Source organism: Squalius cephalus, assembly GCF_949319135.1.
Source record: "Squalius cephalus genome assembly, chromosome: 16".
Taxonomy (NCBI): domain Eukaryota; kingdom Metazoa; phylum Chordata; class Actinopteri; order Cypriniformes; family Leuciscidae; genus Squalius; species Squalius cephalus.
In genome coordinates this window covers 14,359,507-14,384,217 of record NC_137137.1, presented here as the reverse complement: position 1 = coordinate 14,384,217, position 24,711 = coordinate 14,359,507, and the positions used below count along the sequence as shown (strand labels likewise).

Below are 24,711 nucleotides of genomic sequence, written 5' to 3'. Positions count from 1 at the left end.
AGTCCATAGTGACAGAAGAATAAGGAATAGTCCACCCAAAAATGAAAATTCTGCTTCTTCAGAGCGTTTTCTCACCTTGTTGTAGTAATGGATGTGAACAGTGTGCCAGTTGCCATCACTTACTCCACCAGGCAGGTACGGACTCACCAGAGTAGACGACTCACCTGTGGAAAAGAAGATCAAAAGTAGATATTAAAGTGACAGACAAAATTCACACCACAACCCTTTCATATTTCTATGTAATCCCAAATTTGGACCATAGATGGGTCCAGGATTTATTGTAAAACTGAGCACACACACGCACTCTTCTTTACCTGTGGAGTATTTAAGAACCATTTGTCCGTCCAGTATCTCCAAAGCAAGGAAGTCGTGCTTCTCATTAAACCGGCCATTGTAGAAGAGCAAACCATTACTTTCCAATGTGGCAAACCTACAAAACACAATTAAAGCTCATCAAAGTTCTGGAATGAATCAGTACAGGTCCATTTAGAGTTTAATAATGTAATGCCCACAAATTGTCTTAAAGTACACTCAGCAGAAATTGATCTCTAAATGAATTTAACTCAAGTTCCAGTCAACATGGGGCGGTTTCATGGCAGGGAGATCAGCAAACAATATCCATTAGACCTTTCAAAGTCAAAACTTGTGCACATTTAGAGCAATATTTTAGAGCAAAGTTTTAACTAGTTGCCAAAGCAACATTTCTCATTTTCATTTAGTTTAACTTGATGTACTAAAATAACTAATAAAAATTAATAAAAACTAAATAGACCTAATTTTAACAACTACAAAAATTACAAATATTATGTAATAAATAAAAACAAAATAAAATGATCAATTATTAACTAATTATTAACCATAAATAAATAAGATTCATTATTGGTAAGGCAAAACTCTCTGACTGCATGTTAAATAAATAAAATGATTTTGACTGATGAAGTTTCAAATTTCAAATTTCATATTTGCGATTTCATTTCTACTAAATTGCCAAATGAAAGCCAAAATAATAATATCTCGTTTTGGTATATAAATTTAGAGCTGACATGCCTCTGGATGTCCTCTCTGGAAAGCAAAAATTTTTTTTTTTTTTTTTACAAATGCACTAGTTTGGTCCAAACAAAACGCTGACAAATGGCCTAAGCTCTGAGAGAGATGGACCCTGTTTACGCTCTCCTGAGCAAAGACTTTTAGATTTAAAAGAGTTTTTATAGGATATGGCCAGTTGGTAAATTGCACACTGTAGCACAATGGTTATCTTTCAGTGCAGAGAGGCCAGGCTTTAACCGAGAGAGAGAGAGAGAAGGATTTAATATTCTGGCGTGTCTAGGGAGATGAGAGAAGGTTGTGCCCTTTCTGGGTGTGTTGATATTTGACCATTTTAATAAATAAAATAGCTCTGTTTTAGTCACCCTGGAGATTACAGCAAACATCCATTATATTACCTCTGTGCCACAGCAACCAAACCCTGACCAATCACATCAAACACATGACCAGAAAATAAAACTCACAAGGGGAAGTAGAAAAAAACAGGATGAAAGAAGAGTGCTAAGGAGCTTTTCTCATGAACAGAGCATGAAAGAGAGAGGAGAGAACGTAAGAAATAGATTACAGAAGGGAAAATAAGATTTATGATATATACATTCATATTTATATCTATACACATACAAATATTTACATTTGTACTGTTTTTAATTAATCTCTCCTATCTCAGAAAAAAATACTAATACAAAATTGGTTATTTCTGTCATAGTTTTGGACTTGACGCATGACTAAAGATTCGACTTCATGCCTTTAAATTACACAACAGGTGTGTCCATGTATGTACTCACGAGAGAGAGATGGAGAGGTGGAATCGTTGACGGAGCCCCCTGAACATCATGAATGATTTTGGCGGGAAGGATCTGGTGGTGACAGAGCAGTAGGGCTTCTCATAACCTCCCGCAGGACACTCACACCTGAATCCCCCTCCGGAGAGCTCACGACACGTACCACCGTTACGACAAACGCCTGCCACACATCGTCCACCACGCCGGTCAAACTCACAACGCTCGCCTGAGACAGACAGAGAAAACACATCAAATATACACATGCACACATTGATACTTCTTCAATTAAATTTGACTGATCTTTAGATGCTGATCTTTGAAATTCGGTGGTGATATTTTGAAGATAATTTTTAAAAACCATAATAATTTAATAACACTGTTAAATGTAATCTTTAGTAAATCTCAAAAGAAATATCCGTTTTATATATTATAATGTAAATTCAGTTGTTGCATTTAAAATGATTGACTTTAGTTGTTAGCATTTTATTTTGAATTATTTAGACAAAATACTTCATAATTTTAGTTTCGGCCATTTACATGTATCAGTTATTGGCAGTAGCATAAAAAAAATGGCTTATTGGTATTGGCCAGAATTTTAATATCAGGTATCCCAATTTTCTTTACTAAATACTTTGACTAAATTTAAAATGTCAAGTTGTTAGGACTCAAAATCTGTCAATTTTTGAACACACATATATTGTGATGAAATTTAAAAATATTTATTTAGTTAAAGTTAAGATGTTCAAGTCGGCATGAAATCTATGGAATCTATTTTCTAAATGTATGTTATTGTGCAACATACATTTGCTATTATATCTTGTTGTGAATGACTCATTAACGCAAATCTTTTTTTTATTGCTAAATTTTTTGAGCTTGTAATTTTTAAGAACAAGGCAAAGACACCAAAAATAAATCTTAAAAATAGCTTGATCTTCCAGTAAAACAACAGACTCACTTGCAAGACTTCTTCGATCATTTAGTGCGCTCAAAACCCACCCCTCACATTCAGATCTGATTTTACAATACCAAATGTGACAACAAAACCAGCAACAAAATATAAATAAAACTGGTAAACACTCCAAAATGAAACCCCAATAATTATTCATGCCCTAGTGCATGCTGGGAACAGGGAGCGAATGGAACTGAACCACATTACCATTTTTTTTCAGAGTTCTATTTTTACTTGATTCATGAATCATTTCTCACAGCTTTATGTAAAATTTGAAAAGCTGAACATTAAAAGTAACTGTTTTAAATCATTTGATATGATTAAACAATTGTACCATCACTGTATCAGCAGGGGTCTAGCTTACACACACACACACACACACACACATTCTAGCAATGTGTATAAACTCTGTAAAAACCTGTAGACGGGCAAACCCCAATGGACCAATAACAGACAAACACACACACACACACTCCTTCATAAAGCAGCTTGTTGTTTGGGTTCTGAAACATCAGCAGATCATGCCCTTAGGCTTTATGTTGCTGAGCCAAATGTGAGCCAAATTCTGGCATAGTGATGTTCCAGCATTGTGTTGGTGGTGAGCCTCTGGCACTGGTTAAATAAAGCACATTAATGGGCATGCATGTACAAACCTCTGGCACAGACACACATGTAGACATCTCAGCCTCCCTTTAGTGGGAGTATGAAAATCTGCCTTTAAAAGCACTTCAAACTTTGACCCACTACAGAAATATACACACATACAGCAAAATGCCTCAAGACACACATATGGACAGACACACATCACATGCAAACAAACCATCAATGTTTACACTAAAGTAACTGCTCAATATGAATACAAACCAGCCACACACACACATATATAAACAGACACCAAAACCCACAAGACACATGGACTTGCAGATTTAAAGAAGCTCAGTCCAGCCTTTATCCTACTGGCTACATAGACTGAGAGTTCTCTGCATATTCAACAAGAGGTATTTGCATATTCATCATAGCTTACAAGCATATCACCTGCAAAGGGAAAAGGATTTAAGCACACATTCCTCTTGACAGCAGCACTGAATATTCAAAAGCTAACTTAAAATAAGTCGCTATACCCAGAATAAAAATATATAAACCCCTGAACACATGAAACCTGAACACCAACTCAAATATATTACCAACTAAAATATATCATAAATATATTTCATAAAAGAGAAAACCCAATATTCATTATTTAATATTACATGAAGTAATATAAATTGTTGTCATGGCTTATATAAATACAATTTGTGTGATATTTAAATGATTTTTAATAATTTGCTAGGCCTACTTTTTTTTTGCAATTTATTTATATGTGATTATTACAGACAGACAGTGAGCATAAAATCATGGCAAATTTCAATACAATGAATATGTTGATCATTCAGAATCACCCTAACATAGTAATCTATCTATTTACCAGTCTGAATGAGCGACTGCTTATGAAACTTTTAAACTACAAATTAAAGTTTGTCTTGAAAAATGTTTTTATCTAGTTTTATAAGTTTTTTTTTGCAAATAAACGTGTTTATCTTCTGCTTAATTATATAGTTTCTTGTAAGTAGAGGTGCTGAATGTATAAGAAAGAGTGATCCAATATTGCAAGATATATATTAAGAATTTAATTAAATTGCTTTTAGAATGTTTAATTAGTATTTAACACGTTTGCCAATTCCATTTTCAAAGTGTTTCTATGCCCCTGGCCCTAGTTAAACCATATGGACTGTTTGACATGAACACACGCAATTCTGAGAAAACATTTCACACTGACTGCTCCTGCTCACAGAGCACTTACTGACACACAGACCAACAGCAATTTCTTTAAACTTCTCAACCAGAACTGACAGAAAACATACACACACGCGCACACACGCACGAACGCACACAAACATGTTCAAACTCAAAAATACAAACACATTCTCACAGTTCGCAATGAGTTATACAAGTTCATCTTAAAGTCCAAAAACAAAAAACTAAAAATAGAATTGTCTTCACATATCCACAACAAATACAAGCGATAGCACACAGAGATATTCACCTACATAAAGCAAAGAGAATTCAAGTGCGCTTATCTAGACATGGACAAAAGGTGAGCTTTTAAGTACACACACATGCTCTCACACACACCAGCGCACACTTAAACAAATCTCCATTGATTCTCAGCTGACTCTAAATCACTTAAAAACCAGCAGGGAAAGGCTCTAAAACCCTCTCTGCAAATATCTCTCCATCTTTAGTCTCTCTATCTTCAGTCTCTAGATACTTTTGTCCTTTTATATTTGTGTCTGGTGCTCTCTCTCTCTCTCTCTTTTCTCCAGCTGTTCACTTTCTGACTTACTATTAAGAGCACCCTCTTTCTTCCTCTCTCTTTCTCTTTCTGTTTCGCTCCACTCCCCTGTACCTATCCAGACTATTTGGTAATGTATTCTCTCCGCTTCGTTCAAATGATGTTTAATTCATCAAAGCTATTCTTCTTCTCTAGGGCTAAACCACCCTACCCAACCCCCACACACATGGTACAGCCCTCGGGGGGATCCTGCATCTGCCCCTGCTTTCATCCTTCCGTTGGATTTCTTTTTCTCTCTTTCACTTTCTCTCATACTGCAGCGTTTGTATTACTAAGAGTTGCTCATTTAACTTCAGAATGACTTCACTGCTGAGAGTTTAGGTCTGTTCAACCCCAATGGCCACACACTGAAAAACAAACTGGTTTGCGGTTGTGCTGTTCCACCAGGCACCACCATCTAGTCTCCGCATCAGATGCTGCGCCCACGGACCGCTCACAGCCCCTTCACTGGCCATCTGATGCATATTGAACAGAAAACTGGCAATGTTTGATTGGCAGGCTGCTGCACAATTTGTGCCTCTTTAGAAAAACTAGTAACTGGATTTGGAGACGTTGGAGGCACACATGGCCAGGGCTGGGTTAAAATATTGATTTTATCATTTATCGTGATATTCCTTTGAACGATCTCAAAAAACTGATTACTAGTGATTACTCAATAATCAATATTGAAAATCCCAAGATTGATTGCCCTCAGCAAAACAAACCTATTATAGACTCCGTATTTGTTATTTTACCAGTATTTGAAGTCCAAAGTTACCACCTTATTTTTTACGTAAGAGCGGGCGCGGCCATTTGTAAATTTAATGTTCCTGGCTTCCGGTGCAAACTGTTATTTCTTATTTAATTATAAACACACTGGTTTGTTACGCAAACCAGTGTGTCCATTTACTGCACTTTGATATTCTTCTCGTTATTTCCCTATAGCGGTTAATGAATCGAAAGTCTCACACATTCGCAGAAAACAGAGCTTACTTCTGAATGGAAAAATAAGGTGGATAGAGGACTAGGAGTGACACTTAAAAATAAAATTGTATATAATTAAAACAGTTTGTTTAATTTAATGTTTTAAAATGTAGTTAAAATAATAAATTAATAAATATTTTTTTATTTGAAAAAATAAATGGACATTTTGGCCAGTTGCATTTCGTTGTCCATTTTCCAATTGCTTTTCTTGTTTTGTCAAATGCTTTTCTTTATCCATTTAACTTGATTTCTTTATCCATTTAACTTGAAGTTAAAATGCCATTGGACAGTGTAATCGTGGAGACAACCAATCAACCTTTGACTCTACAACATGCCACTCCAAGTAGTTCATGTTCATAAGTTTAATGTAATTTTTTTTTTATAATTTTACACATTGTTATAAAAAACGGTTTTACATTAGAAATGCAATTTAAAGTTTACTTCAGTTGGTATCCACAGAGCTGTTTTTACTATTTTTATATTTAATATAAATAAATAGTAATCGAACTCCATAGTTTGGACCCTGTTTTAAGATTATTAATTACCGTAAATTGTTATTTTTTTTTACCAAGAAGGTTCCTTAAATAATTTAAAGCATTAGCTGAGAATTTCTTTCATACTGTACATACTATATACAAAATAGACATTATAACTGATATATCTGAAAATGAATGAAATCAAATTGAATTTGTTAACTAATTTGTTAATCAGAACCTAATTGGAATGTAATTAGAAGATCTGCATCTATACCCAGTCCTACTCTTAGCATCAAATCTTTGAAAGATATATTTTGTCCTTTTCTTGTCTAACCAAGAAACATCAAATGCCAAATGTTGTTGGGTTTGTTGGATCCGTTGCTGTCTGTTGGGCAGTATGAACATGATTCTCATCATTCTACTGTACATCCAACAGCCAACTTTAGTGCACATTTGAAATGTTGCTGTTTGTTTTGTCAGTGTGAGCCAGCCATAAGTGGGCGATTCTTGGCCAGAATAAACCGCAAAGTGCGTTCTATTGCAAGTCTTTGCAAGACTCCCCATCATCTACAAAGACACAATAACACATCTCTTACTGAAATACACAATCCCACTCTCACCTGTGTAATCCTCTCGGCAGATGCAGGTGTAGCCTCCCTCCCTGCGAGCACACACTCCTCCATTCATGCAGGGGTTTGAGTAACACAGGTTTATTTCAATCTCGCAGTAATCTCCGGTAAATCCGGCTGGGCAGCGGCAGCGCAGGCCTGTGATGGGATGGATGGGCCGGAACAGCGTGGAAGGGGAGGCGATAAAGGGAGCGGAGCTGTTGAAGCGGAGGACGCTGATGCACTTCATGTAGTTCTGACATGGCTCACGCAAGCACACGTTATCATCAAATGGGAGAACCTGCCGTAATACACAAAAAAAGGTGCTTTTAAGTGTTTGTGTGAACTTGTGTATGTAGTCAATATATTCAGCGTGTCTTAAAATTCAGTCAAACATTTATTGGTTGCTCTCATGTTTTTTTTCAAATCAAAACTCAACTGGCAAATAGATAAAGAAAAGTATTTGGCAAAAGGATGAAGAAAATAAATTTGTAATTGCAAAAATGTTTTAAGAAAGTTAAATTAATTTATTGTTTCATTTAACTATGAATTGAATAAATAACTTTAGATTTACCTTTTTGTCAATTTGTTGAAAAGTTTATTTTATAAAATTTAAATAAAAAAACTACCGTTCAAAAGTTTTGGGTCAGGAAGATTTTTTTTTTTATTCAGCAAGGACACATTAACTTTATCTAAAGAGACAGTAAAGAATAAAAAAAATATTTTTCAAATAAATGCTGTTCTATTGAATTTTCTATTCATAAAAAAAAAAAGAAAAAAAGTTTTACGGTTTCCACAAACATATTAAGCAGCACAAGTGTTTTCAACATTGATAATAATAAGAAATGTTTCTTGAGCAACAAATCATCATATTAGAATGATTTCTAAAGGATCCTGTGACACTGAAGACTGGAGTAATGATGCTGAAATTTCAGCTTAGCCATCACAGGAATAAATTACATTTTAAAATAAATTAAAATAGAAAACAATTATTTCACAATTTTACTGTACTTATTTTTACAGTCTCTTTTATTATATAAATGCAGCCTTAACAAAAGACAACCAAATTATAGATACATGACATTTATTTAAAAAAAAGATTTCTATTACTCTATTACTTGAAATAATTACTTGAAATTCATACGTTAAATGTTGTTTAAATGTCTAAATACTCTATGAGGCCTGTGTGTGTGTGTGTGTGTTTTACCTCCATATGTGCAAGGGTGTTAAGTCTAGGTCTGTTGAGGTACAGCTGCTCCTCCAGAGCCTCTGATGGGAAAAACTGCCCTCCCGGCAATGCCGCGGAGAAACTAACGTTGAGCACCTTTCCTGCATCTGCATCCGGCTGCACGTTAAACACAAACACATCATCAGGAGAGACTGAAAGCACTGCTGACACCCCCTCCAGGAAGTGAGTGAGCAGCGGGGACAGGAAGTGCTCCTGGGACATGTTCTGGAGTCGCACAGTGATGCTGCTGCTGAGCATCTCCTCCGTAATGATGAGAACCCGCAACACACACTGAGCGCTGACGCTGTGAATGCCATCTGAGAAACACACAGAGAATGAGACAAAGGGAAGATGAAGTGAGTTAAGGAGAGATAATAAGCATAAAAATGACAAGCCTTGCCCTGTATCACAGTATGTGTAAAAGCAGAATGTCAAATCACTTTAGTTTGTAAGTTAAGTGATAAGAACATGTCTGACAGCTCCATCAAAACACCACTTCAGTTTCTCTGATAGTCACAGTCTATGTTTTACTTTATTGTAATGTGAAACATTTTAATGCTGCTGTGCGAGTTGTACTACTTCAGAGGTCCATCTCAACATGAAGTCGGGTCGGTGACAGTACAGCCTGTGATTTCATCTACAGCTCACTGACTGTGAAATTAGCAACATGCTGCGCAGTGAATCATGTGTCCATCAAATGCACACGTACTTTATGCTCATACACACACAAATGCACATACAGTGCACACAACTTTGGATATACACAGTCACAGACTGTTTAGAATTGAAAAGAGAGCAAACTGGAAAGATGAAAAGAGAAAATAATGAAAAGATTCAAGGTTTTCTGTGACTGATCAGAAAATGAGTGGGTGAACCCAATGTAAACATGTCCAGATTGCATTTCAGACATTATGTTTTGTATGTAGAAATTGTAGTTGATTTTTAAAACCAGGTTTATTTATTACTGTGCTTCATTCAGTGTGTATTATTTTCATTTTGTGAGCAAACACTACCTTTACCACTAGCGACATTTTGCGGGTGAAATCCAGTCATTTCAATTGTAATCAACATGATCGAAAATTTCGCATAAGAGCAAACGTTTCCCCATGCAGATGTTGCATTATTTTTCCACACAAATTTGCAGCATTGACCAATAGACAGCTGCTTGGTTTTGCAGGCTAAATTTTGGCTAATGTGACAGCGCCTTAATATTATAATTTCTTCTTACTGTAAAACAATACAGTGCAATACAATACAGAAATACAGTCCAACAAATACAATTATGATGTATAAATTATATATTTAAATAATATGTCATTGTTGACATTGATCTGTATTAAAGTGATGACGGTTGAAGGAAATTTGATTAATTATCATGAAAATAATGCCCCAATGCAATCAAACATAAATGGTCCTAAATTTGGGCTTTTTTTTCCTTTTGAGAGGGTAAATTATTTATTTTGGAGGGTAAAATATTACCGAGACAAGTTCTTGACAAGTCTCCTGACATTCAGCTTTATACATCCATATTAGTTTGGGTTTAAATATTACAGCCACTGGCTTTCATTTTGGACCATGCACCACTTATTGGGCTGTGAGTTTGAAAATACACACCATTGCACTATTATCATTATAGTGACCAGTGAAGCATGCTAGTGTTTGAAGGACTTTGATACTCCAGTACCACTAACACCCTGCCAGTCCAAACAATTCTGAATCGTGTTATTCAGAATGTCCTTGCTGTTTGTACAACAATGATGACATTTTCAAAGTTGCTTTTCAATTTTCTAAATGATTTTTTCCCCTGAATACATTAAAAATGTCTTTGCAATTAAGTGCATGAATATAGTCTTGGCAGCAAGTCACTCTAAAGTCGATTTAAATTGAATGAAAGAAAAGAAGAGGAAGAGAAGAGGAAATGATTGAGATTGAGCGGGAGGGAGAGAGAGAGAGAGAGAGAGAGCTTGGGGTGAGTCTGCTGGAGGCTGGTAAGGAGTCAGGGATGGGAAAGAATAAAACCACAGAAGATAAAATGAAGGGGGGAGGGGTGAAAGAGAGACGTTAGATCATAATGTCATCCACTTAAAAGTCATACCTTTCATGCTGATAAGCATTTCTCATAAAATAACCTTCCATCCCCCACTTCTCTCTCTCAAACACACAGACAGAAACAAAACATGCTTTCTACTCAACCACGCCTGCCATGTTAATCCATAACCCAAATTTATAACAAATTGGCATTCTTAAAGGTAAAGTGTGCAATTTCAGTGCAAAAAAATAATTTAGGGTACAAAAATGTACACTTTGGTACAACTACAATGAGCGTGGGTTAAAGTAGACGTTGTTCGCAGGTAGCCAATGAAGATCACAGGCTGGCATTATGCAAATTTGTTACGTTGTTACGTAGGTATGTCACAGGAAATAAGGCTGGAATTGCTGACGACTCATTACGGCAAGCTCATTAAGCGAGTCCTTCTTTTAGGAGACAATAACTTTATTTGTCGTGCACTGATCTTTAAAACTTTGCAGACATTTTACATTCACAAACAGCTATACTACACACTGCATATAAGGCAATTTTCGGAAAAGCATAATTGAGGCACTTTAAAGATCCTTTAATCCTGCTTGGCTCACCACACCAAACAGTGTTTGCATGTACTGTTTGTATATTACAGTTTAGCTCAAAATATTTGTACAGTTTTACCACAGTGATGAAGTGTTTGACTGAACTGCTGTAATAGCTGGAGAAATAAAGTCGTGTTTGTCAAGCGCAATGTGTGAGAGTCTACAACGCGTGAGGACGACAGCCGTGGCTTGAAGTTTTTAATGTCACTGGATGTCTCAGTGTCTAAGGAGATTATATCCTCCTTTGATGAAATGCCACCCTGTGCGAGAGAGAGAGAGACATAGAGAGAGAGAGAGAGAGAGAGAGAGAGATGGAGAGAGCGAAATGGGTTAGAAGAGGAAGGATGGAGGCAGGGGAGCAGGAGTGTTTACATAGACGTCAGAAAGATGAAGGCAATATCAAGCAGACAAGAGATCCGGGAATGTGTGTTTGTGGGAGACTGAGATGAGGAAAAGACGGACAAAAAGAAGGTGTGGGGGGAGAGAACGAGGTACAGGAGAGGTAGGGGGAAGGGTGCGAGGAGGCAGCTGGTTTGATTACGGGATTATAAAGGCAGTGACTCCCTACTGACCTCCCGAAAACAGTCCCCATCTCTCACTTTAACACACCATGCAGCCATTAAACTAATGCACTAGAAAAGCACATGGCGCAAAACACAACGGAAGCAAATCACCAATTTCTTATCTTGTCTATCATTTTTCTGTCATAATCCAGTAAGCACTGAGGTCAAACAAATAATAGCAATTATGGCAAATTGACAAGTAAATAATTGTAATTACTCTAAATGGCCACAACATGTGCAGGGGTAACACACTGGTAACTCATCATCTAAATAAAACTAAACAAAACATTTATTTAAATGATTAATGAAGCTTACAAGAGGAAAATATTATTATTCATGCTGATTAAATCAACACATTCGAGCTCCCACAGAGGATAAGTCAAATCACCAGCATGTGTGTGTGTTTACTTGCTCTTTGTTTAATATCTGTCTATGGCATCTGACATTAGCAGTCAGTGGAATTCACCATGATTTTGCCAGGCAAGATATATAATTATGAACAGAATTATTTTGTTGATCCTGGAACAACATTCCTGCCCGAAAATGTAATGCCAACCCAATCCCTACCCATAACTTCTCAGAATCAGAGGGAAATGATATGTGAATAACACTGAGGTAGTAGTCCCTTAACCCTTGTTGTAAGCCTAAACTTGACATAAAACTGTAAACTTGTCCCTCAAATCGGATTGGTTGATTGGAATGTTGTTCCAGGATCAAAATCAATGTGTACTTACGATGGGGAATTGTTTAATTTGGACTTCTCTGTGCATGCTCTTTGAGATAGTGACCATAGACCTGCATTAAATGACTGACAGACAAGAACGGTTTGACCTAAAAATATAAAAATTGAAACTACTGCGGAAGAAAAGACACCTACATCTTGGATGCCCTTGAGGTAAGCTAAAACATACCAAAATTTAATTTCAAAGTGAACTATCCCTTTAAGTGAAATTATTGAACTTAAATATACGAGCTTGATAAAAATGATCATTCTAGAAGAAAATTTCAGATGGCACTTAGAGGCTTTTGCATCTGAACTCTTCATATATATATATCAAGTCCACTTCACCATTAAGAGAGTTGATTGCCTGAAAGAACTTTTAAAGGATACTCTATTCAGCCCCTGATTATAACTCCTAAACAACTGCTCTATATTGTACACTATTTACAATTTTGAGGGCAGTAATATATTTTTTTTTAATCAGCAAGGAATAATTAAATTGATCAAAACTGACAGTAAAGACATTTATAATTTTACAAAAGTAAAGATCTTTACTGAAAAGAATACTGAAAAAATATATCACGGTTTCCACAAAAATATTAAGCAGCACAACTGTTTTCAACTACCCTGGAAATCCAGAGTTCTCGCGAGAGCACAATTTGATTTTTCTCAGTGAGTCACTCTAGCATTGAGTAATGATGCTCATTAACTATGCCCTTGTAGCCGAGCTGCACCAATCACATCGGTGTATCTGATATAGGCGGGCCAGAGGCGAGCAAAACAGATAATAATAAGAAACATGGATAATAATAAGAAATGTTTCTTGAGCACCAAATCAGCATAACAAAATGATTTCTGAAGGATCATAAAATGATGCTGAAAATTAAGCTTTACCATCACATTTTAAAATATATTAAAATAGACAACTTTAACTTTAAATTGTAATATACTATACAATATTACTGGATTTGATCAAATTAATATAGCCTTGGTGAACCCAAGGGGCTTCTTTCAAATTGAGTTTTTTTTTTTTTTATCTTACTGTCCACAAACTTTTGAATGGTAGTGTATGTGATCTTATGGTATCAATAAAATGGTTATTCTTTTTAAAGAATATATCTTAAATTAAGTTTTTAACCCTGTTGACAAATTGTTTGTGTTTGTTTGTTTTATCTATCAAATCTTTCAAAATGTTGTGAAATGTATGCTTAAAACATAATTTTTATATTTTACTGGTAAACCAGATCAAAATACAGGTTATGAAGATGATTTTTAAGTGCAGGCACAAATACAAACAGAAGCATTGCATATACAGCCATTCAATATAAAGCATGTTAAGAGCAATATGGTTGGTTTCAAAGAGGGCAATTTTCCATTTCTTTCATCTGAAATAATTTTCCTTCAGCTGTTCAGAGCGTAGACCTGAACTCAGCGAGTCTTTCCTCTTTCTATTCCTTCTGTTCAATCACTCGTCAGTCATTCACCTCCCTCCATTTCCAAAGTCTCTATTCCACGCTTCAGTGTTTTGTTATCTTCTCTTCCTCAGTCTGTTTTCTTCTTCCTCCTATACACATTCCCTAAACCCATCATTTCTCCTTTCTTCATTGTATTTCTCTCTACTTCTCTCTCAGACCCTTTTAATCTTTTATAATCTAGCTCCCTTACCCATTCTAAAGTGAACTTTATTTTAGGCTTGTTTTGCACAAGGGGATTGTTAGAAATAACTGCCTGTGAGAGTGTGTTTGATGCAATTCTTGCTGGGGTCGTAGGAAAACATGCAAATACCTTTTACCAGTTCACAAAAACATGAAATAAACACATAGGTTTTGTAGGTCCCTACAGTATAGGTTTTTTCAGGTTTCACTACCTAACATAACAAACCTGATTAAATCCTATCAAATAAATCCCATCACATAGAGACTCTTTCACCTAGATATCATCACATAGAGACTGTGTCTGTTCCCCGAAATAGGAAATACAAAAAACTACCAAACCCATTTAAGGGTAAAAATTTGATTGATGTTCAACGAATAAAAACTTGGGTAAAACCAGACAATTACATTACTTTAAATGAGTCCACCCCACAAGATTACTGCTATAACCACGAGGCTCGTTTAAAAGGAAAAGGGGGAGGTATTGCTGTAATTTATAGCAATATCTTCAGTATTACTCAGAAGTCTAGTTTCAAAAATAATTATTTTGAAGTCATAGTGCTTTCTGTAACATTATCTAGTGTAAGTGATAAATCCCGTTTGACATTTGTGCTGGCTACTGTATACAGGCCACCATACAGATTTTATCAAAGAATTTGCTGATTTTCTATCAGAGTTAGTACTGGCTGCAGATAAAGTCCTAATTGTTGGTGATTTTAATATCCATGAAGATAATGAAAAAGAAGCATTGGGATTAGCATTTACAGACATTCTAAACTCTGTTGGAGTTAGACAACACGTGTCAGGACCTACTCATTGTCGTAATCATATACTCTAGATCTAATATTGTCACAATCAATGTTGATGCCGTTGAAATTCTGCAGCAGAGCGATGACATCACAGATCATTATTTAATCTCATGTATACTTGATTTAGCCAAGGTTGCAAAGCCGACTCTGTGTTATGGTAGAACTATCACTTCTGCCACTAAAGATTGCTTTACGTTTCCAAACAGCACCGCAGTAATGACTTTATGAACTTCTTTACTTACAAGATTAATAATATTAGAGAGAAAATTATAACTATGCAACCGTCTACTACAGTATCACATCAGACAGTGCATTGTAGTCTCCCTGAGGAAAAATTTCATTCATTCATTGCTATAGGAGAGGAAGAATTGTCTAAACTCGTTAAATCGTCTAAATCAACAACATGTATGTTAGACCCTTTACCGACTAAGCTATTGAAAGAGATGCTTCCAGAGGTCATAGATCTTCTTCTTAATATCATTAATTCATCTTTGTCACTAGGATATGTACCAAAAACTTTTAAGCTGGCTATTATTAAACCTCTTATTAAAAAAATGCAACTTGATCCTACAGAATTAGTCAATTACAGGCCGATCTGGAATCTACCTTTTCTGTCAAAATTAATAGAAAATGGCCAGAGGAGAACTGACCCCGACTGAGCCTGGTTTCACCCAAGGTTTTTTTCTCCATTCTGTCACCTGATGGAGTTTTGGTTCCTTGCCACTGTTGCCTTGGCTTTTGGCTGGCTTAGTTGGGGACATTTAATATTCAACAACATTATTGATCTGCCTTACTTAAGGACGATGATGCAATTTTCTTCTAGAAACAAACTTTATTGTACTATCTTCATGTTATCACTGTGAAGCTGCTTTGATACAATCTGTATTGTAAAAAGCACTATATAAATAAAGGTGACTTGACTTGACATGCTAATTCTCACAACAGGACCTCTCACATTTGACAAACTTCTGAACATTGAAATTACAAACCTAGCATGACCAAAACAGGCCCCAGGTGTCATGGGTCACTGTATGTGTGGTTTGCGCACAAAAATAAAGTGAAATGCTTAGATCAGGGGTGCCCAATCCTGCTCCTGCCGATCGACTGTCCTGCAAAGTTCATCTCCAACCCTAATCAAACACACCTGAAGCAACCAATTAAGGTCTTCAGGATCGCTTGAAAATTAAAGGCAGGTGTGTTTGATTAGGGTTGGAGATGAACTGTGCAGGACAGTCAATCGGCAGGAGCAGGATTGGGCACCCCTGGCTTAGATGTATTTGCCCTTCATAGTTGGAATTAGTCACATGGAAATATATTTCTACCCAATCAGCCAAAAGGCACTCAACTACAAACACTTACACACTCAAAAACACATGTGTATAAACACACAAACTTAATATGCTCAAACAAACCCAGATGTAGGAATAAACAATGTAGATGGCTGCATGAACGAATATTCAACCATCTGATTAAACAAACACACACACAAAATCTTGGGCACTAGTTTGACAGCTGATTACTGTGCTCCGTTTGTTTCCAAAGCCAGGCTTCCCCTAAGGACGTCCTATTACACTCAAAGTAAAGTAGAACAGAGAGAGAGAGAGAGAGAGAGAGCATGCAAGATAAGAGGGCTGTATGTAATCCTCTATTAAACTACATTTACCAGTATGCGCACACACACACACACACATTTATTTTGAAATACATGCATTAACTCTGAGACCAATATGATTTTGGCTACACCTCAAATGTGCATTTTGTACATCACATCATTAAAGGCATAGCAAAATAAACACTACAACTAATCACATCCATACAAGCCTTGCTTAGAGAATAACAAGATAAAAGTGACATTGAGCTTCAAACCATGTCATCTCATCTTACAGACAATGAGCTGTGCTCATTAGGAAACTGTAACTGCTGTTTCTCTGGGTGAATTGGAATACAAAGGAATTATTTCATAGGAAATACAATATTTCAAATTAACCTTCCGTTTCCCTTGGGACATCAAAACTCTGATAAAGTCAAACAATCCATAAGCTGCTCCGCTCATTTAGAAACACATATTTATACTATTTAACCCAACAGAAAAAAAATAATAATTCTGTGAGAAAAAAGGGAAAGAAAGGGATAGAAAGCAAGGAAGCAAAAAAATGAATGAGGAATGAAGAGCAAGAGGGGGATGGAAACGGAAGTGTGCTTTCCTCAGAGGAGAGAGTTAGAATTTTACCAGAGGGTAACTGAGCTGTCCAACACTGCAGTCTTACAAACTCCCAACCTATATGCCTTACACACACACACACACACACATTCGCGCACACAAACTGAAAGGTAAGGTAAATACAAAAATCAGCAATATTTTTCAAGTCAAGTAGGACATTTTTTCTAAGTGATAAATAAACACAAAACAGCCACTAAAACCAACACATCTTGATAAATTTACCATTTAGTCACAATGTCTGTAAATAACAAATCACCATTTATAACCTTTCAAAAGCCATAATTATGTATACTTCCCAGCAATGCCATCAACAACATCAGCCGTTGTGGCCAAGCAATGCTCCTCTCAGCACTTACACTCTCTCATGTTACCACTGAGACTTCTGAAGGGTATTGTTACCTGCTAATATCAGTAAGAGATCGTGCCAGCATAAAGTAATTTACATTGATCGCTAAATGCCTTTAGAGGGAAAAATGCAAGTCAAGGGTCAGCTCTCTCCAAAGATATCTTCTATTCTTTCCATTTTGCCACTTACATAGACTCTGCACACTGACACATTGCCTTCAGCAATATTTCATAATAGAGCTCTGAAGAAAAGAGTTAGCAAAACCAATTTGACCTGATTTGATTTCATCCTCATGACCTTAATAGCCCTTGCTTCATTTCCCCATTTCTTCCTTTTCTTTCTCCCTCCCCCTCTCCCTCACATCTTTCCCTCTTTCTTTGGTCTTACCAGTGACGGTGATGAGCATTGGGGCCACCAATGGTCGGTTGTTGTCCAGCTTCCGGCTGAGGCGGATCTCCCCACTTGTGTGGTTCAACAGCAGGAGGTGCAGCTCATTTCCACGATCTATAGTGTAGTAGAGACGATCTGAAACATCTGGGTCATGGGCAGGAACTCGTCCAATAACCCCACTTGGGAAGGTGTTGGATCGATTGGATACAAAGTTGTTAAAGATGATTTGAAAGTCTTGCATTTGAGGCCCATTATCATTTTGGTCAATCAGTCGAATGCGCACAGTGGCACGACTGACTAGCGGCGCTGACGTGGCCTGGACAACGATTACATACTCGTTCCGTGTTTCATAGTCAAGGTCAATTAGAGAGGTGAGTTCTCCTGAAAAAATGTCCATCTGGAAGATTTCTGGAATATTGCCTTCCACAATCTGATACATAATCTGAGCGTTTTGGCCCTCATCTGGATCAGTCGCTGTTATTTGAGCTACGACGGACCCAACGGCGCTATTCTCCTTGACTAGAACCTCAAAATCATCAGCAGGGAACACAGGAGCATTGTCGTTGACATCCATAACACTGACTTGAATGTGTACAGGTGTACGCTGAGGTGGAACACCGCGATCCACGGCAAATGCAGTCAGCTCGTAGAAGGGAACACTTTCACGGTCAAGCCTCCTGACAGTTCGGACTATCCCAGAGGTTGGTTCAATAGTGAAATCGCCATCACCATCCTCTCCATTTTGGAATGTATACTGGACACGGCCATTGGCATGAGCATCACGGTCAGTAGCAGAGATCTGTAGGACACTAGTGAAAGGTGGAGCATCCTCACTGACTCCACCCTGATACCTGGGGCTCTGGAACTGAGGTGCGTTGTCATTTACATCATTAACGTTGACCTCCACATATGTAGTGTCAGATTTCTGTGGGATTCCGTTGTCACGAGCAGTGATGGCAAGAGTGTAAGTCATCTGGTCTTCGTAGTCTAGTTCGGCTTGAAGTGTGATCGCTCCGGATGCAGGGTCGATACGAAACTGTGGAATATTGTCCTCCAGGTAGTAGGTGATACGTGCGTTTTCTCCAACATCATCATCTGTGGCACTTATGACCACCACGGTGCTGCCAGGAGGCCGGTCCTCATTCACACTTACTGAATAATGAGCGCTCTGGAACACGGGCCGGTGTGTATTGGCATCTGTTATGTTGACGTGCACCTGACAGGTGTCGTGGAGAGTTCTGTCAGAAGCAGTGACTGTTAGCACGTAGCGACGTTCCTGTTTGTAGTCCAAAGGCAGTGCTAGGGAGACAAGTCCTCCGCCACTGGCTGTGCTAATGGCAAAGCGATTACGTGTGTTTCCCCCGGTGATTTGATATGTGACGGCGCTATTCACATCACGGTCAACTGCGGTTACGCTGACCACACTTGTTCCAACAGTTGCGTCTTCATTTAGTCTAACGTAATACTCTTTTTGTAGAAATTCTGGTCGGTTATCATTAACATCCATTACTGTGATCGTAACACTAGCTGTGGCGGAAAGAGGTGGGGCGCCATAATCTCGAGCCTCAACACCGAAGAAGTAGTGCTCTACCGATTCACGGTCAAGCTCTGAGCTCACTGTCACCCAACCAGTGGCAGAGTTGATCACAAACGGTGTATCTGTGCCAGTCCCCGTCAAACGGTATTCCAGGCGTGCATTGTCACCATTATCTGTATCAATAGCTTGTATGTGGAGAATGGAGTGACCGATAGGAGCGCTCTCCAGCACTGAAGCCTGGAAAGGTGTGGATACAAAGATGGGTGGATTATCGTTGACATCGGTGACCTGCACACTCACAATTCCAGTGTTGTTGGAGAGAGGGGGGCGCCCGTTGTCCTGAGCCCGCAGTCGCAGTGTGTACTCACGTTCTGTCTCAAAATCAAGCGGAGCAACCACCTGGATTTCTCCAGTAACACTGTCAATAGCAAACTGTCCTCGGCTGTTCCCACTGATTATGTTGTAGTGCACAGCAGCATTCCCATCTTTATCCTGGTCCGAAGCACTGACTCTGAGGATTTCAGAATGTGGTCGAACATCCTCTCTAACTGCAACCACGTACCGCTTTTGACTGAACTGTGGTACATTGTCATTCTCATCCAACACAGTGATATGGACGCTAACAGTGGCTGACCGTGGGCCCGGCTCTCTCCCCTGGTCACTTGCTTCCACCAGCAATGTATAACGCTCATTTGCTTCTCTGTCAACAATACCTCGTGTTGTGATCAAGCCTGATCGTGGATCAATCTCAAAAGCAGAGCGTGCAACAGGTGCACTTTCTCCAATAAATCTGTAGCGTATATTGGCATTTGTCGTTGAGTCAAGATCTGTTGCTCGCAGCTGTAGAATAGGATATCCCTCTTCCACATTCTCTCGAATTGTTTCGCGGTACTCTGTTTGCTCAAACACAGGAGAGTGATCATTACGGTCAGCCACGGTGATGGTCACCATAGTTGTTCCAGAAAGGCGCGGTGAGCCGTGGTCTGTGACTGTAACTCTGAAGTAGTGCAAGTCCATGTGTTCACGATCCAGAATGTGTGTGGTGGCGAGAAGGCCAGTAATTGGGTCGATTTGGAAGTAATCCATGGACCTGCTGTTCATTAAAGGGGCCATGCTGTAACTGAGTCTGCCTGCCTCACCAGCATCAGGGTCCTCAGCTGTCATAGCTATGACTGAGGTACCAGGAGGCTGGTTCTCAGCAACCTGAACCTGGTAGTTATATTGGGGGAAATGGGGATGTCGATTAGCAGCTCTACGGGAGCGCCCAACAGGAGGGATACCTGTCTGCTCTTCGTTGTACTCCTGCTCCTCTCCTCTCTGCACTTCATCGGTCTCTACAGCTTTTAGTTTCTCACTGTACTGCTTTTTTCGTGTGTTTCTCACCCCATCTACACTATATGCAAGCTCATTTTGTTCAGTATACATTTCCTCTTTGTTTTCATCACTCTCTCTTTCGGACTGAGAGGTGCCATTGCCTTGACCTTTTTCTTTTTTTCTCATTAAATTTGTCTCTTCTAACACTGTCTCTTCCTTTGTGTCTTCTGCAATCACCCACTCTATGCTTTCCTCCCTTTCTCCCTCTACATGCTGTCTGTCACCCTCCCCCCTTCCCTCCCCTTTCACCCCGCCCTCTATCTGTGCCTCCCTCCTACCGCACTCAGCCGCGGCTTCCAGCTGCTCTTCTTGCTGGCTGACACCCCCAGCTTGTAATGACACCCGTTTACCGGACTTTAATTGCGGCCGCGTGGCTCCCCCATCGGCGCTTAAGCTGTCGTCGGCGCTGTAGTCACCACACTCTGCACGCGCACCGGAGCAAGGAGAAGGAGAGCGTGCGCTTTCCCCTTTTACAAAGTCGCGCTCTTCATTGCCAGGAACATTTTGAGTTTCAGTTGCATTTTGATCGCCAGGAATGCTGCTGTTGTTGTGGTTATTATTACGATTTTTGGCGCAGTTGTTGTTATTGTTACTGTTCCAATTCCTCAGCAACAAACTTTCAGTAAAGTCACTCGAGGAAGCGAGATCATGCACGGAGACTGGCGCTGTCCACTGAGCGGGTGCTGAATATTCTCTCGCGCGCTCTGTGTGATTGCCTCGCATGTGAATGTGTGAGTCACGAGAACGTTTAGGAAAATTTAGCTCGATTAAGAGGTAGATATGTGATGCATTATGACCCCTGGGAGTGCCAGTAGCAGATGAGTCAGAGTTGTGTACATCACCGATATAAGACGGAGCAGCGCTGATCCCAGTTGATCTATTATAATGAGTCTTTCTGTCATCAAAGCAAGTCCCAGTTCTGACCCAGTCAGCCTGTGTCATTAAATCCCGAGCATCAGTCCGTTTGAGTGTACAAGAATACTTCAATGGACTATTCCGATCAGACTTTGCATGCACAGATTGTACTTTTGAGCTGTTATTTGAATATGTGGTGTTTGTATTTTCTCTTGCTTGCCTTTCACAAACAGCGTAGCGCCCCAGAGAAATGTTGAACCGGTGCCAGTTACTGCTGTGCCAGGCTGGATGTCTTTCAGAACAACCTGTGATCCGGTGTGACTCGAGACAGCTGCTTGCTTCGCTTCCAAGCCCTAGAGAGAGCTGCCGCGCGCACGGTTCCGAGCACCCGCGGGTATTTTCAAAGCCTGACCCGTTCCAGCCCTCTCTGGTGAGATCGATAACATTCAGGGTGCCTGAAAGGGGACGGTCCGCTGTCGCTTTGTGCAATTTATTGGCGTCCGAAACCACATTAGAATGAGAATGGGCTTTTAATAACGACCGAGTTGATGTCTTGGCAGGGGAAAACTCCCGTTTTGGGTGACATGGGCAGTGCTTAGGCCTGGATTTGCTATCTGCTGGTCTAGAGTTATCCAACAAGCTTTGTACAACAACCCTCCCCGTGTCGAGGCGCGTCTGTGGCTGCGAGCGCGTTCTAGTCCTTTGTATAGTCCTTTTTTTGCCATACTGAACCGGAGAGGCGAGAACACGAGAAACAACGCCCTTCTCTCCGCTGCCACCGTTACTCCAAAAAGGCTGGGGATGACAGCGTCCGGTGTGCGCCGCCGGTTCTGATACCCATGGACTAGAATTCCAGTAATCCGTACTCAACGGACCTGAGGAGGTTCCCACTGCACTTGACCGTAAGCAATGCAATTCCCGTCTATGCGACCGTACCGTCCGTGCAGGGTGGATCTTCCAGTCGCCCCCAGCCAAAGCCCCCGCTACCGTTCCGTCGGACAGGCTGGCGATTTGAGCGTCTCCGGGGGCTGGGTGGGTGCACAGAGAGCGGCAACACGGCCCTGCTGCACTCCCCGGGATAACAGTGAACAAAGAGCTGAGGAAAAGGAGAAACAACAGCGGCGAAAGCGAGCCCAAGTCCAGTAGCAGTGCAGCCATTAGTCTGGTGAAATCCTTTCTCTCTCTCTCCCCTTTCTCCCCTCTCTCTGAACCGAAGTGTCTTTCTTTCTCTCTCCAAACGCCGGCTAAGTGGCCACCTCATTCACCACCGCCCGACTCCTTCCGCCGTGCTCCCCGGTCGCTCGGTGATCCCGGGAAGCTCGCATCTACTCTCGGTGTTTGGTAGAGCTCCGGCTAGCAGCGACACGAGCGCAGCATCTCTCATTCACATCCAACATGGCTCACAGCGAACCCGGTGCTACCCTCACTCCTCCCCCTCTCGCTTCTTTCTTTCTCTTGTCCTCTCTCCCTCTCTCTCTCTCTCTCTCTCTCTCTCTCTCTCACTCATACGGGAATGGTTCGTTCCAGTGTGGGCAAGGCTGTTTCCTCTCAGATGACGCCATGTCCACCGCTGGAGAGGTAGCCTACTAGGCGTGACAATATCAAAATGAAAAACGATATAATTAATTAGACGCGTGAAAACGGAACAATATATATCCATAAAAACTCAATAAATCCATAGATTATTTAAATTATATACTGTTGATACCAACCTTTTATATCCAAAAATATAGGCGACATCTTATTAACACCTGTAACAGAAAGCCACACGATGATGTCTCAGTGGATAACAAGTGACTTTTCCCCTGATCAATGGCTAAGACAAAAATATATAAAACACAATGTAATGCAAAAAAAGAAAAAAAGAACAAAAAAACTTAAGCACAATACAATTTTACCATATACCATTTTAATCATCATTTCTAAATATAGCCTATATGATGAACTAGCCTATACATAAAAAAAAAGTTTAATCAGCAAAATGTCAAACATATTCTTTATATTTAGTGTGCGGAAAAAAACTGTAGCTATATCAACGTATGGGGGTTGTGTTATAGCCATAAACTGCATAACACAAGGTTGTAGCTGTAACAATCAATTGCTGTCCACCTGTGACGTCATGCCTTATTCAGTTTTTGATTTTCCAAGGCGTATTTTTTCCCATTCAATGTATTGCATTTATATCACATTTTCTTTTTCTTTTCTGCTTGCTCTACGTCCTATTCAGACACGGTCTCGTTTTAAATGTATTGTTTGACATGGAGACATTTTCTTAATATGATTTTTGTTTTCCTGTTTTAAATCACACTGCATGTGGGTGAATTTCAGAGGCGCGTGTCACAGCCCTGTATGGCGGATGTGAAATCCACGCTTAGTCAGAAATAGACTTGCGCGTTACAAAAACCAATCTGTGTCTCGCAGTCTGCCTGCCACTGACACGGTTGGAACAAATCCACGAATGTTGAAAAATTCATACGGCTCAATTATACTGTGCGCGCGCACGCCCTCTCTCTCTCTCTCTCTCTCTCTCTCTCTCTCTCTCTCTCTCTCTCTCTCTCTCTCTCTCTCTCTCGCTCTCCATAAGCTGCCCTCGCGCACCACTGTTTTCTCGTGCTGCTGTAGTCTGAGCTGAGCAGAGATGACTGTGGTAAAGGACTTGTGCTTTCTTTGTGCATTCACCAGTGATGTCTAAGCAGGAAAAAAATGATTTGCGAATTTTCCTCGTTGACTGTGGATGATGAGATTCATGTCTCTTTCTGCGGGCATGCCTGTGTGTAGGCCAATGTCTAGACGCTTGATGGTATTATATCATACAGTCACGGCAGACCTAAATCACATTAAGTGATGAGGAGAGGGATTCCCATAACTGAGAGCTTCCTCTGTGAAACCTGAGTGATAGACTGATGGGTAACACGCCTGCAATTCAGCGCTCGCCAAACACCCTCTGGGAAGTGCAATCATATTTAGAGTTACTCATCATTCCCAAAATAAAGCAGAGCCCATAATTCAAATCCTTGCATGTCATGAAAATGCATATGATCTGAATTTCAGCATTTCTCAATGCCCACACTGGTGAATGATAATTTTATAAGGATTTATATGAGCATTCCTGTAGCTCAAACAGTAACAAGGCCATGGGTTTGATTCACATGGAATGCATGAAAGTCACTAGTAAA

At 39.5% G+C, this 24,711-nt stretch overlaps 1 protein-coding gene across 3 annotated transcripts in view; it reads right to left on the bottom strand.

The window, feature by feature from the left end:
- Window positions 1-22,965, bottom strand: part of celsr3 (cadherin, EGF LAG seven-pass G-type receptor 3) — a 45,458-nt gene extending 22,493 nt beyond the window's left edge. For all 3 annotated transcript variants that reach the window (XM_079896147.1, XM_079896149.1, XM_079896148.1), the window contains exons 1-6: window positions 17,767-22,965; window positions 8,422-8,759; window positions 7,227-7,515; window positions 1,830-2,052; window positions 315-430; window positions 76-164 (exon numbers count right to left, since the gene is read on the bottom strand). In XM_079896147.1, the coding sequence (XP_079752273.1) occupies window positions 76-164; window positions 315-430; window positions 1,830-2,052; window positions 7,227-7,515; window positions 8,422-8,759; window positions 17,767-22,693 (5,982 nt within the window). In that variant the 5' untranslated portion in view covers window positions 22,694-22,965. The remainder of the gene's footprint in view (window positions 1-75; window positions 165-314; window positions 431-1,829; window positions 2,053-7,226; window positions 7,516-8,421; window positions 8,760-17,766) is intronic.
- Between the last annotated feature and the right edge of the window lie 1,746 nt (window positions 22,966-24,711).